We start from the raw sequence: 14,086 nt of genomic DNA on the forward strand, positions 1-14,086 counted from the left end.
CCTTGGTGCAGGTGGCTGCCACTGGCCCTACAGCATTTCGTTAGGGTGAGCAAAGCAGAGGCCAGATTGTATGGAGACGTGCATGGAGAGGCAGGGGAGTGTGGACAGGGGTTGTATATCATTTCTGAGAAGTCTAAGAAAGTTTGCATCCTAGCTCTGCCCCTGACCAGTTTAGTGACGTCTGGCAACTTCCATCTATTTTCTTTGTGTTTAAAATGGGGATCATATTACCTTAATTCTCTGAGAATTAAAAGAGTTCATATATAATGGCTGAGGTAATGTGTGCGTAGTTTTCATTTGTGTCTGGTAGCAGTGTCTGTGTTTTGTATTCAGATCTTGCTTATCCACACAAACAGCATGCAGCCAAGAGTAAATTGGGATTATAGTACTGGTCTAGTGTTGTTTTATGGACATAATTTCCCACTGGCCAGCCTCCTAATTCCCACACAGAACTAAAAAAAAAGTTCACATATGTAAAGTATATACTTTGAAAAGTACCTCTATATATTATACACATGATAAACATAAGCTGTTTTCATTATTGAGCAAGAGAGGGGCAAGATTAAATACTAGCTAGATGAAGGGTTGGGGCTTGAGTTGTTTATGTTCGGTTTAGGGAGGGAGAGTAAGACAGGTACTTCCTATTAATAATTTAAAACCAGTTTAAATCTGAGACATTAACCTAACTGAACTAAAACAAAAGTCTTGTTTAGAACTTGCAGGCCTTCTAATTCTGGTTTGCTACTACCTCTTCAGGACACAGTGTTAAAGTCACTTTCCATTCCAGTTTCCTAGAGAAGAAAATAACACTTCCTGTTTAGCAGTCTGCCAGAGTTATTGTACAAATAAAACTGATAATCTTGAGTGGTGTTTCTTATCCTTGTAGTTTTCTCTGAAATCCTGTCAACTCAATTTATGAATTCCTTCATCAGGGTCTCCATAAAAATCTTGTACATCCCTCCTCTGGGTTCTTGTAAGGACTTTGTACATATCTCTGTTACAGCACTTAACCACCTTATTGATGGCTTGATATCTTTGACCAATCTGGGACTTGCTATGCCTCCTTTATCTTTTAAGTACCTGACATATTGTAAACCCTCAAAATGTTCGCTTAAAGTGAATATAAGAAAATGCCTAAGTACATACTTGGTTCATATTTGTGAAACTCTAGTGCTTGCACATTAGTTACAGAACCTTGAAAAATATTTTGATATAATTGTTACCTATGTATTGTTATTGTTATTGTTACTTTTGCTTAATTACTTCATTCTTTAATGCCAAAAAGATGAAGACCCTTCTTTTGACTAAATATCTAGTCAGGATGGACAATATTGTTTTTGTTTTAATCCATTATGAATAATTCTGAAGACTATATTTGGCTCTTCTTTAAAAGAGTCATCTTTGGAAAGTAAGAATTTGGTAGTAAATGTCTAAAGCAAGATTAGTTAATTAAATATTTTATTTAAATACTTACCAGCAGTAAATCAGAATTATTGATTTTGTTCTAACGTTTCGAGTTGCTACCACCAACTTTCCAGAAAAGAAATTGCCCATCACTTGAAGAAAGTATTGTTTTGTGGGTCACTGTTTGTGCAAGGTCTAGTGAAAACTTAATCTCACTCTTAGACATGGTCTAAGCTACTGTTTCTTTACTGTCCTATCCTCCAGTTTTTCCCAAATTATACATCTTTTAAAAAATGTCTTTATATGTGTGTTTATATACTTTGTCTGTTAACACAGTGGTAGTCATTGAGAGTCACATGTGTAAATATTTGTAACATGTAGTATTCTCCTTTCTTTGTTGAAGCGCTCTCCATCCTGTACTCCAGGTAGCAAAGGCAGACGTGTAAGAGACTATCACACTTTGTGTCCCACCCTGATGCCTCCACTCCTTACTCTCTTGCCTGTGGTTGCAGAACGCGCTGACGTCTCTGTGGTGTATCATTACATTTATTGCATGCTTTGTGCTGCTGCTCCTGCTGTTGCTACCTGCTTTTCTATATTTTCTTTCTTTTTTCTTTTTCGTTTTTGGCTTTGGCTTTGGCCGCAAAGCTTTAGGAATGTTCATATAAATTTCTATAACCAAATTACTAAAATTATAAGGTATCTTTTTATTTTGATTGCTGGAAAAAGTGATCCTAAAGTATGCTTTCTAAATTGATCACATACAAAGTAAATGAGTTCCTAAATAAGAATCTGATGTAAGCAAATACTTAGAAATTTCTTAGAGATTTTTATTATATAGAAAGAAAATGGTAATTCATATCTTAAAAATTTTTTAAATGATTTGGAGCAAGTTATAGATCTTATTGACTATCATTTTATGTAAATCAGTTCTGGAAAAACCTTAGTTTTTTTTATGTGGTTTAAATATTTTACATTTATATATTCATAGCAGTAATTTTAATAAATCATTTATATTCTGTGATCTGTCCAAGATATAAATAATATTTGTCACATTATATATGCATTGATAACAAATGGTAAAAATCTTCTTGTGCTAAGGCTAGTTCAGTGTTTCTCAACCTGAAGTGGGCCAGCCACACCTCAAGCCTTCAAGATTCTCAGATGCCCAGAGTGGGGAACCACTATTATGGAAAATAGGGAACTATTTATAGAAAGGTCTCAAATATTTCTAAAGCAGCCTCCACCCCAACACCAGTACACATGTATATATACTCCTCAGTGGAGAAGCAGAAGGCTAGCTGACATTGTTGGTCTGATTTTCATATATACTTTGTAAAATAGTAACTTAAAAAGGAAAGTCTGTGATAGATACAGGTTTTTTACTTTCACCTGTCAGCTTGGTGACCTCTGGTATTGATTAACACCTTAAATCCAGAATTCTTAGACTTGGAAAAGTCTGGGTCAGGGAAGTATTGAATAGTAGGATGGCCCATAGCTTTCTGCATTCTTATCTTGCTGGTGTGTTGGAGAGTTGGTTGTAAAATAAACACAACTAGCTCTAATATAGCTCATGTTTTCAAAGTCCTGTTTAATAATAAATGTGCAGTTCAAATACCACTGATCAATGTTCAGTACCAGTGGGGTGACCATTAGAACTGCAAGTTCAGCTGGTAGCTCATTAAATAATGAAGTTTATGAAAAGATTGCTGGTTCAACTCATATCTCGATTGTTTTGACATTTGTATAGAGATAAAACCTTTGGGTGTTTGAATTTAGCTAATTAATGAATATATGTTAATTATATAACCTTTAAAAGGGAAGACCAGAGTGTTGTAAACCCAATCATATTAGGTTCAAATCATCAGCCTGTGAATTAACTAAATATTTAACTGTTTGTTTTTAAATAAAGTTTTAATTTAGAGAGGTTTTGTTTCTCTGTTTATCTTATCTACTTGCCTTTCAGACTTTTGGGACCTTGGACACCCAAAAAATTTTGTGAATCTTGAAATAAGGAAAAGATTTTCAGGGAAATAGCTGTTACAAGGTCCCTGCTTCTTGATCTTTTATTTTATCCTTATTTCATAGTATATAATAAGGCACACTTAACCAGAACCTACTGATTTAATTACATATGTGTTTTTTTGTTTGGTTTGGTTTTTTGTTTGTTGGTTGTTTTTGTTATTTTAAATACAGATGAGATAGGCCTGGTAATTTGCTATCCAGATTTTCTTCAATTTTTCCTTGGTTAAATATCTGACAGATGAAAAGCCACCACTGAAAAGTGGAAATGTTTATGAGGAAGATGTATGAAGAGTTACCAGTTTCTCGAGAGTTAATAGAAACATTGCAGTAGAATAGTGAGGAACCTTAGTAGTCTCTGGGAACATCAATGTATTACATAACGTAGGACACATACATGAGTTACCATTCCTAACAGTGGCCTCGAATCTAATAGTAGCATACAATTCTCTGTTGTATACCATGTTTTTAAACAAGAAAATAGGTAATACTTTTATAAATTTAAAATTATTTAAGTGACTGAAATATATATAAATGACATTTCTTTTTATTTCCATTGTACTATAAAGCCTCATTTATAATTTTGAATAATTGTATTCTTCATAAGTGGTGTTATTTAAGCATAGTATAAGAAATATTTGTTTTTATTAATGCATTATTAATACAGATATTTACAGAGCATTCCATATTGTTTTCATTAATAGTGAGAAATATTGAGAGTCTCATTTTAGATTATTCCTTTACAGTTTGAAGCAGAGAATATAAACAAACATGTGGCTTTTTTTTTCTTTTGTTTTCTTAGAACACTTGTAAAGTCTCCAGAGTAGATATTCAAGTTAACATATTGAAAATAACTTCAGACATTTTCATAAAGAGAAAAGTTACATTAACTAGTAGTTAACTAGTAAAATAACTAATAAGACAGCACTTACTAGTCATAACCTTTGTAATTTACTATTTGTTTTAGAATAATAAAATATTATATTTACTGTTGTCCAAGTATATAGTTAGTATTTCTATAATACTGTTCTTTTTATCATAAGCTTAACTAACAGAAATAGTTATATCACTAAAAGTTTGAGGTTATAAAGTGTTTTAAATACAAAAAAATAGATTACTTGCCGCTTTGTTTCCAAAGTACTTGTAACTAAAGGATAAAGAAAATTGATAAAAATTGAATTTTTTCTGTTAAATAAAAGTTTTAGGCCCTGGCCGGTTGGCTCAGTGGTAGAGCGTCGGCCTGGCGTGCAGAGGTCCCGGGTTCGATTCCCGGCAAGGGCACACAGGAGAAGCGCCCATCTGCTTCTCCACCCCTCCCCCTCTCCTTCCTCTCTGACTCTCTCTTCCCCTCCCGCAGCCCAGGCTCCATTGGAGCAAAGATGGCCTGGGCGCTGGGGATGGCTCCTTGGCCTCTACCCCAGGCGCTAGAGTGGCTCTGGTCGCAACAGAGCAACTCCCCGGAGGGGCAGAGCATCGCCCCCTGGTGGGCAGAGCGTTTCCCCTTGGTGGGCGTGCTGGGTGAATCCCGGTCAGGCGCATGCGGGAGTCTGTCTGATTGTCTCTCCCCGTTTCTAGCTTCAGGGGGAAAAAAAAAAAGTTTTATATTTACCAACATAAAACATGTTAGATTTAAGCTATTTTAATCTAATCAGATCCATATCAAACCTGGTATCTTTTATTTTAAAGCCAGTTCCTTATGAGAATAGTTTGCTATTTGTATTTATTCAAATCTGTAATTGTTTTTGGAGTAGAGTAGGCCCATAGATACATAGTCAAGATGAGTCATTTTAGTTATTCTTACTATTTATAAGACCATACTGCATAATTTGAGGAATTCCTGTTTAGTGGGTCATCTCAGAATCAGATCTGATGGGGGCCTTTTCTATTTTACTGCATTACTCTAAAAATCCATGTTGTTGATTAATTATTAGAGAAATACTAATAGATTCAGGAAACATTATGGGCTTTTTACATGATATTGTTATGCATTGTGGACAATATTGCTAATATTCAGTTTTCCTTTTTTTCAAACTGTAAAGCAATAAGTAAAAATACATTGTCGTATAGTAGATGTTTCTAATGCCAATTCATCAGAACACTCCTTAAAGTATGTTTACATAGAAAAAAGAATTTGTTAACCAAAAAGTAGGAAAAAAATTAATTATTTCATGCTTATTTTTCTCGATAGATTACACCTTAGAAATACTGTGTGAATTGCTTATACTATCCAGTTAAAATTTGTTTTCAAGATTTCTTTGGGTAATATCAATAAACAGTCCAATTAATATAGCTATTTATTGCTTTTTAGTATTATCCCCTTTTTTATTATCCTTTGCATAATTATAAACCCAATTATTGAATTAAGATTTTTCTACTATTGATGTAGATTATATTTATTAGCTTTTCCTGCATTATTAATTCAAGTCATTGCTTATGTTTATTGTTTACATTAATATTTTTATAATAGATTTTTTTTAGCTTTTATGGTTTAAATATATTAATGATTATATTTGTTTTGAGGGTAAAAATAACTAATGTGCTATTACTTGCTTCGTAGCCATAATATATATGAATTGTATCCAATTATTAAAATCAACTTGAGGTTATCTGTAAATTCTGACATGTAGTCATTGAGTATTATGAAAGTTTAGTAAAATTAATTTCTTTTTAATGGCTAGTGTAAGTCATTAATTAGAAATGTACTTTTTAATTAAATTAAACATTTAATTATAGATAAAATTAATAACATCTTGAAAATCAAAGTCCTGTTGGTGATAATTAATACTTTGATAAAGAAAATATGTTAAGTGGTATTGTATTTTTCTTATTCTTACTATTAAACCTCTTTTGAGATATTATTTATAATGATAGCTATCAAGAAAGAAAATGAAATATTATAATTTATTAATCTGATTAGCTATTAGTTTCTAGTAGAATCTTTTAAAAAGAAATTTCTTTTAAAGTTTTATTGGGTTGGGGAATAAGTTCGTAGCGTTTTAATATTTTATTTTACAACGATTTGTTTGCTGTTTGGCAAAGGGTAAGTATTCATTCGATAAAACTCTTTCTGCTCTACAAAACCATGTTAATTGTATTTTTGAGTTATTTAATTTTTTATTAGTTTTGAGGCTTAGAAATGGAATACCCAGGAGGCAAAAATCAACATTTTCGACACCTGCTCTTCTTTGCTTTTCATCGAGGTCAAAAAGCTGCCGAAGCAGCCTGGGACATTTGCGACGTGTATGGAGAAGGTGTCATAGGCAAGTCTATAGCACGGAAATGGTTTGCAAAGTTCAAAAATGGCGACTTTGACGTCGATGACACGTCCTGCAGCGGAAGGCCTTCTGAATTCGATGAAGAACGTCTCAAATCACTTTTGAAGGAGAACGGTTGCCAAACCAGTCGTGAATTGGCGGAAAAAATGAACTGCGATCATAAAACGATTCTCAATCACCTTCATTCAATGGGATTTACCGAAAAATTGGGAGCCTGGGTGCCTCACGAGCTCAACGAAAAAAACAAAGAAAGTCGCCTTCAAATTGCTTCTCAGCATCTCGCCTGCCATTGAGCAACACTGCGGTCATAAACAGCGCTTTTTGTACCGAATCATCACGGGAGATGAGAAATGGTGCCTATACATCAATATGAAGCAAAGAAAGGCGTGGGTGGCTCCAGGAGATACGCCAAAGCCGAGAGTCAAGCCGGACCTTCATCCAAAGAAGATCATGATGTGTGTTTGGTGGGACTGGGAGGGCATGGTGCACTGGGAAATGCTCGAAAATAATGCCACGGTCAACAAGGAGCTCTACATTGCCCAGCTACACCGCGTGAATGAGGCTATTCGACTGAAAAGACCTGATCGACATGGTCAAACCATACTCCTTTACGACAACGCCAGGCCCCATGTTGCACAAGTCATCAAAGCCGCACTCCAAGAGCTCGAATGGGAGGTCCTTCAGCATCCACCGTATTCTCCGGACCTTGCACCGACCGATTACTATCTTTTTCGCTCCCTGTCAAACCATATGAAGGGCGTTACCTTCGATAACAAAGAGGTCCTTAAAAACTGGCTCAACAACTTCTTTGACACCAGACCAGGCGATTTTTGGTGGAATGGCATCAACAAATTGGTCGAGAGGTGGGAAGAGGTTGTAAACAGCAATGGCGAATATATAATTGATTAACTTATTGATATAATTATTGTTTTTTGTTTAAATAAAAGTCTTTGGTTAAAACGCTACGAACTTATTCCCCAACCCAGTATATTTAAAACTTTTTTTGCCATGAGTTTATTCATTTTTACCAAACTTTCTACCTTGTCTTTGTAAGAAACATACTTTTGGAAAATAAAGTGGTAGTTTTTGAATGTCACTTATATATTCATGTTTTTTTTAAAATCAGAGTATTATAAATGGCATAGTTTAACTTTCTAATATGCTCAATTAATACCATTTCAAAATATCCTGATGTTTTTACTTACTTAAAATTTTTCTCAATTATAAAACTAACTTTATTTTGTTTAATCTTGGGAATTTATTTTTACTTTAAGAATATTCAGCTCTGCCTGACCGGGTGGTTGCACAGTGCATTGGACTGGGATGTGGAGGACCCAGGTTCAAGACCCCGAGGTTGCTGGCTTGAGTGCGGGCTTATCTGGTTTGAGCAAGGCTCACCAGTTTGAGCCTAAGGTCGCGGCTTGAGCAAGGGATCACTCGGTCTGCTGTAATCCCCCAGTCAAGGCACATATAAGAAAGCAATCAATGAACAACTAAGGAGCCGCAACAAACAATTGATGTTTCTCATCTCTCTCCCTTCCTGTCTGTCTGTCCCTATCTGTCCCTCTCTCTGACTCTGTCTTTGTCACAAAAAAAGAGTATTCAGCTCCAAAATGCTAGTATGATAATTTTTATTATTCTATTTCAGCATTTTCAACTTTTTCCATCTCATGATACTTATAGACTAATACTAAGATTCTGTGCCACACCAAAAAATATAAATAGATTTTTTGCAAATCTGACAAAAGATAGGTTTAGTTTTGATTCATTCACACCAGACAGCTATTGTTGTGTTGGATGTTGTCATTTCTTTTATTTGACAGTCTAAGGGAAAAGAGGTCATTACCTCTGACTAAATAGTCAGGTAGTGTGTGTTTAAAAGTTGTAGCATACCAATGTGCCATGGCACAATGGTTGAAAATTGGGTTACTTTTTTTATTATTATTATTACTATTTTTTGTATTTTTCTGAAGTTGGAAACGGGGAGACAGTCAGACAGACTCTCATATGCGCCCGACCGGGATCCACCCGGCATGCCTACCAGGGGGCGATGCTCTGCCCATCTGGGGCATTGCTCTGTTGCAACCAGAGCCATTCTAGTGCCTGAGGCAGAGACCATGAAGCCATCCGCAGCGCCCGGGGCCAACTTTGCTCCAATGGAGCCTTGGCTGCGGGATGGGAAGAGAGAGACAGAGAGGAAGGAGGGGGGAAGGGTGAAGAAGCAGATGGGTGCTTCTCCTGTGTGCCCTGGCTGGGAATCGAACCCGGAACTCCTGCACACCAGGCCGACGCTCTACCACTGAGCCAACCAGCAGGGCCTTTAATTTTTTTTTTCACTTTTGAAATACCAGTTTTTACCTCATTTAGCTAAGAAATTCCTTTTAAAAAGCTACTCTCATTTTTACTGTTTTATTTTCATCGGTGAGTAAAAACTTGTTAGGAAAAAAATAATTTCATAAATGACAATAATTCTTCAGAGGGGCCAAGAGATACGTGCTGAAAGCCTCAAGAGTTCTTTAAGAGTCACTAATTTGTGTAATTACAGATTAAACTGCAATGGTATATTTTTCCTTTGCCCAATATTACACTCATAATATCATATTTTCATAGGACCATGAAACATGCCGATTTTAACAACCAACTATGGGACAGAGCAGGGAGATGGGCTGATTTTTGGTTTGATAATTTTTGTGATGGAAACGTGTATTAGCTATTCAGTCCTGTTCACAGCATTATCCTTCACATAGGAACATCTGATTTTTATGTTTTTCAATTAGGCTATGGGCTAAATAAAGGCTTTTGTGTGGCAGATCAGAAACTTAAATTTTCTCACAATGACCCAGTTTTTCGCACCTAACAGATCCCCTTCTTGCATACTTCTTTAAACCTTTATGAGATAGTTAAGTCCATTTTAAATTCTTATTAGTGTAAAATGTATCAATACTACTTTGCTTTTCAATTCCATTTTAATTGAACTTCTTTTCCCATGGACACTTATTCAGCTTACAGTTTATATAATCTTATGGAAACTAGAAGGAGAAGAGTTTTAGAAAATAAAAGACATTTCTGCCTTATTCCCAAATCAGGATCATATTTCAGATTACTAATTTAAATTGATTACCTCCTCCAAGATTGTCTCTTGAGGAAGATTATGAACTTGGTGAAATTTGTTCTGAGTCCCATTTTCTTCTTTCTTTTATTCTCCTATTCCTGGTCCATGTTCATTGTCAGGAAGGAGATAATATAACTCAGCCCAGTGGCCACTCAGTTGCTGTGTGCACTGTGGAGGTAGGTGCCTCAGGTCCAACAGAAAGAGCCCTGCATTTAAAGTCAAGAGATGGGACTCAGGCCTGCTGCCCACTTCCTAAGGTGTACTGGTTTAAGAAATTAGCCACGTTGCACACATAGAGCTCATATACAGCTGACATGCTTCAGTTAGGTAGGTCTAGTTTTCAAAATATTGAAATACTGTGCTAGTTCTTGGTAAGTAGCTGTTGTTCCATGTCTTCTAGGTGTCCTCACTGAGACTCTTTTTCCTCCCCATTCTTCCCAACTCCAATAACTGCAGATTAAAGGCCTGGTGGGTGACCATGTAAGCTAGCCCTACCAAAGTCTTACCTGGTAGATGGCCAGAATACCTGGCCAGGCCCACACCCTAGGAGGCCATAGGTGGCACCAGCAGGGGGCTACTTCAGTGTCTGCCAGCCCACTAGCCAGTCCCTAAAACAGTGACTATGATCATAAGAAAGAAAAAGAAAAAATCGCTTTAAATACATATTTAAAATGCTTAAGCTGATGTTCTTTTCATTGACTTGTACCTTCTGATTCGAGCTGTTCTTGGTGTACAATATATGTGAAACAAAGTCTCTAACCTGCTTTCCAGATTATTCTTATTGCCTTTTATTTAAAAAACCCAATCCTAGTAATTTTGAAAATTGCCAAACAGAATCAACCATTGTGCATAAGATAATTTATGCTAAATTTTAACCCAAAGCATTTTCTGTTTCTGATACTACTTTGTTAAAAGTGTGCAACTGAATATAAATGCTGGTATTTCTATTGCTGCAAAATGAAAAAGGGGTTTACTTTAGTAACAAGCACAAAGCTAATAGGTCAGTTTCACTTTCTTTTACTTAATGCCTCGTTAGAGAACCAAATTTCACTATTATCAAGAACAAAATTATCTCTAATCTGCTCTACCTGTCTCTATTAAGTACCCTGTATTTATTTCACATGCATGATTTATTTTATAAAATACAAAAGTTTCATGTGGAATAAAGGTAAAGAACATACAGTAGAGATCAGTGCTCAAAGTACGAAATTAACAGTGAAAATTGGAGCATTGTGTTAATAACTATAGTTTTCTTAAATTTGGTTTTCATTCAAGCTAGTGGCTATGCTTTTATATAATGACACATCTCTAACACAGATATTCAAACTAAAGTTTGTTATCCTCCTTTCTCAAGAAATGTTGTGCTCATGCCTTACAGAAATTTGCTAAGACCTGCACATTGTTGAAAGTGATTTCTTGGGTTTTTGTTTTTCCTGACTTATTTTCCTAGACCGATCCCGTTGAGAACACATATGTACGGAATCCGAACGTCAAGTTTTACATCCAGTCAAGGTCTACATCTCCTTCCACATCTAGTGAAGCTGAGCCAGTTAAGGTGCCTCATTGGAGCAATATTGCTTCCCAACTTTTCACTGTGTCAGGAAAGGGGGGATTGCAAAAAAACCAAAAACAAGTGAAATCTGACTCTTCTTTTAATCAACTATATTGTGTAATAAGTCACATTATATTGGCAATCATTACAATTGACTGATAATGTAGGTAGGTGTATAGAAAAATTTCCCCCAAAATTCAACTTGGAATAGACAGAAAATGTATTTAATCATGAAGGTAGTCTGTATTTTAAGTAGAGAATGATATAGAACAGAGTTATGTAAATTTGGAATTATCAGATACAAACTATAGGCACATGGCAGTATCAGGTGCCATTCTCACATTCTAATCTAGTAAGATATGTTGTAACTGTTACTGCATAAATAGAGCTTAAAATTAAAATTGCCACTGCTGGCAACTGAATAGTTTATTCTGATTGCTAAACTAGTAATAGGCATTTAATTAAATTATGCCTTTTAATGGTGTAAAACCTATTGTATTTGTACCTCATGTCAAATAGTGGTTTTAAACAGCCAATTGGCCAGTTTTCTCAAGAAAATCGTTTTCTCAACAAGTTAGAAGGCTGTGTCTCACCTCAGTTAAGGCCACCCTGCCCCAGATGCAGTCCCGGTTCTTCACTCAGCGTACGGATCCGACACATCTCTTTTGCTTCCCGTTCTGCTGCCCATTCTCACCAGAGCTGTGCCTAGCATTCCCGTAGAACGCTGTCTCAAGTGTCAGTTGTACTCAGATTCTGACTTAGTTTTTTCCAATCCTGTGATAGACTACCTCAAACTGGTTAATGAGACCCTGTGCTTTTTTTTTACTTTTATTGTTTTAATATTTTAACTTTATACATTTTTGATGTTGAAATATTTCCATCACACAGAATAATAAACACCCATGTAATCATCATCCACAGATTTAAGAGAGATGAATGTTTTGTCCTATTTTTTTTTTCAAATTTGTATTCAAAGAAAGCAAGTAGTCCAGACAATTGAATTAAAACTTTCTTCCTTGTGCCATTCCCCCATCTCTTTTCCCAGACATATTTAAATATCCTGAAATTGAATTGTATCCTCTCTTCCTTGGTTTTACATGTTTATTTCATTTGTATCCATAAACAATATATAATGGTGTACATATTAAATTTACACAAAGGTTCTTTACCTTTGCAACTTTTTTGATTCAGCATGTTTTTGACGGTTACTCAGATACATGTACATTTAACTCATTTATTATAACTTCTGCATAATATTTTGTATGAATATACCGCAACTATTTATCTGTTTTCCTATTGTTAGATATGTAGGTTGTTTCCAATTATTTTGTTACTACAATCAATGCTGAAATGAACATTCTAATAGCTATCTGCTTTTGCAAATGTGTGGTTTGTTTAGCATATATACCTGGAAGTAGAATATTTTGTGTGCTGTATACATTTTCAACTTTAACTAGATTTTGCCAAGTTATTTTCCACAGTGCTTGGACCAGTTTTCACTCCCACCAGTGGTGTGTGTGAGTTTTCCAATTTTCCCACATTCTCACCAACCCTTGGTACTGTCAAATGTTAACTTTTACCAATTTGATGGGTATGGAGTGGCATTTTTGTTTTAATTTGCATTTTCTGATTTCAAGTGTTATTGCGCATCTTTTTATATGTTTATTGGCCATTGGTGATTTACTGTTCATATCTTTTGTCCATTGCCCTATTGAATTATTTTTCCTATTTGTCAGTATTCTTTATATATTCTGGATATTAATCTTTAGCTGGCTATATGCATTGCAGAAGTTTTCTTCTAGTCTGTGGCTTATTTTTAAATGTTATTTGTGATATCTTTTTGTCTTGCAACAGTTTTTATTTTAAAGTAGCTGTATCGTTCAGTCTTTTTCTTTATGGCTTCTGCTTTTTATGTCTTTTTAAAACGTTTCTTCCCTTCACAGCAGTTATAAATATTTTACTCCTTATTTTCTTCTAAAAGTTAAGAGAAATTATTACATGTTTAGGACTTTAATCAGACTGGAATTTATTATTACATATTATGAGAAATGAGGTTCTAATTCATTTTTCTCATATAAATAAGCAACTCTTTTATTTCCTGCATTGATTTACAAAGCTATGTCTGCTTTATATAAATGGGTCTGTTTGGGGGTTCTCTATTGTCTTCCATTGTTCTTTTTATCTATTCCTGCACCAACATAGTCTTAATTACTATAGCCCTAAAATAATTCCTGATATTTGCTATGGTCAGCCACATGTACTCCCAACCATCTTATTCTTCTTCCTTTTCCTTTTGACCCGTTAGTTTTACACATGACATTTAAGGATACTTTGTCGGGTGTCAAGTGGGGCTTTTGATTGGATATAAATTTATAAATTTATCTGAGGAGAATTTACATCTTCGTGATATATTGGGTCTTTTCATCTATGAATATGGTATATATATTTGGATATTCTTTTGTTTCCTTCAGTCAAGTTTTGTTATTTTCTTCATGGGTGTACTCCATATTGCTTGTTAGATTTGTTCCTAGTGCCTTCAGGCCTTACTCCCTGTGGTGAATGGGATCTCTTCTAAAATATATTTTCTAAATTAGGCATTGTTGCTCTTTATAAACTTGGTTGATCTTGTATCCAGCACCCTTGCTGCCCTCCTTTTAATTCTGAAAACGTCTCTTGGGCTTTTTATGTAAATTCTAGTGACAATTTTGTGTCTTTTTAAAT

The 14,086-nt window shown here is 35.1% G+C and overlaps 1 protein-coding gene and 1 non-coding gene across 11 annotated transcripts in view; both read left to right on the top strand.

Moving 5' to 3' along the window:
• The window catches only part of CDC42BPA (CDC42 binding protein kinase alpha), a 228,025-nt gene that overhangs the window by 170,180 nt on the left and 43,759 nt on the right, over nucleotides 1-14,086 (top strand). For 4 of the 10 annotated variants that reach the window (XM_066237055.1, XM_066236995.1, XM_066236987.1 and 1 more), the window contains one exon: nucleotides 11,264-11,368. The exons of the other annotated variants lie outside the window; for them this stretch is intronic. In XM_066237055.1, the coding sequence (XP_066093152.1) occupies nucleotides 11,264-11,368 (105 nt within the window). The remainder of the gene's footprint in view (nucleotides 1-11,263; nucleotides 11,369-14,086) is intronic. 10 annotated transcript variants of the gene reach the window in all.
• Nucleotides 273-452, top strand: LOC136321169 (small nucleolar RNA SNORA23). The gene has a single exon (XR_010728458.1). It is a non-coding gene; the product is annotated as a small nucleolar RNA SNORA23 (small nucleolar RNA).

Source organism: Saccopteryx bilineata, chromosome 1 (genome assembly GCF_036850765.1).
Source record: "Saccopteryx bilineata isolate mSacBil1 chromosome 1, mSacBil1_pri_phased_curated, whole genome shotgun sequence".
NCBI classification, from domain to species: Eukaryota; Metazoa; Chordata; class Mammalia; order Chiroptera; family Emballonuridae; genus Saccopteryx; species Saccopteryx bilineata.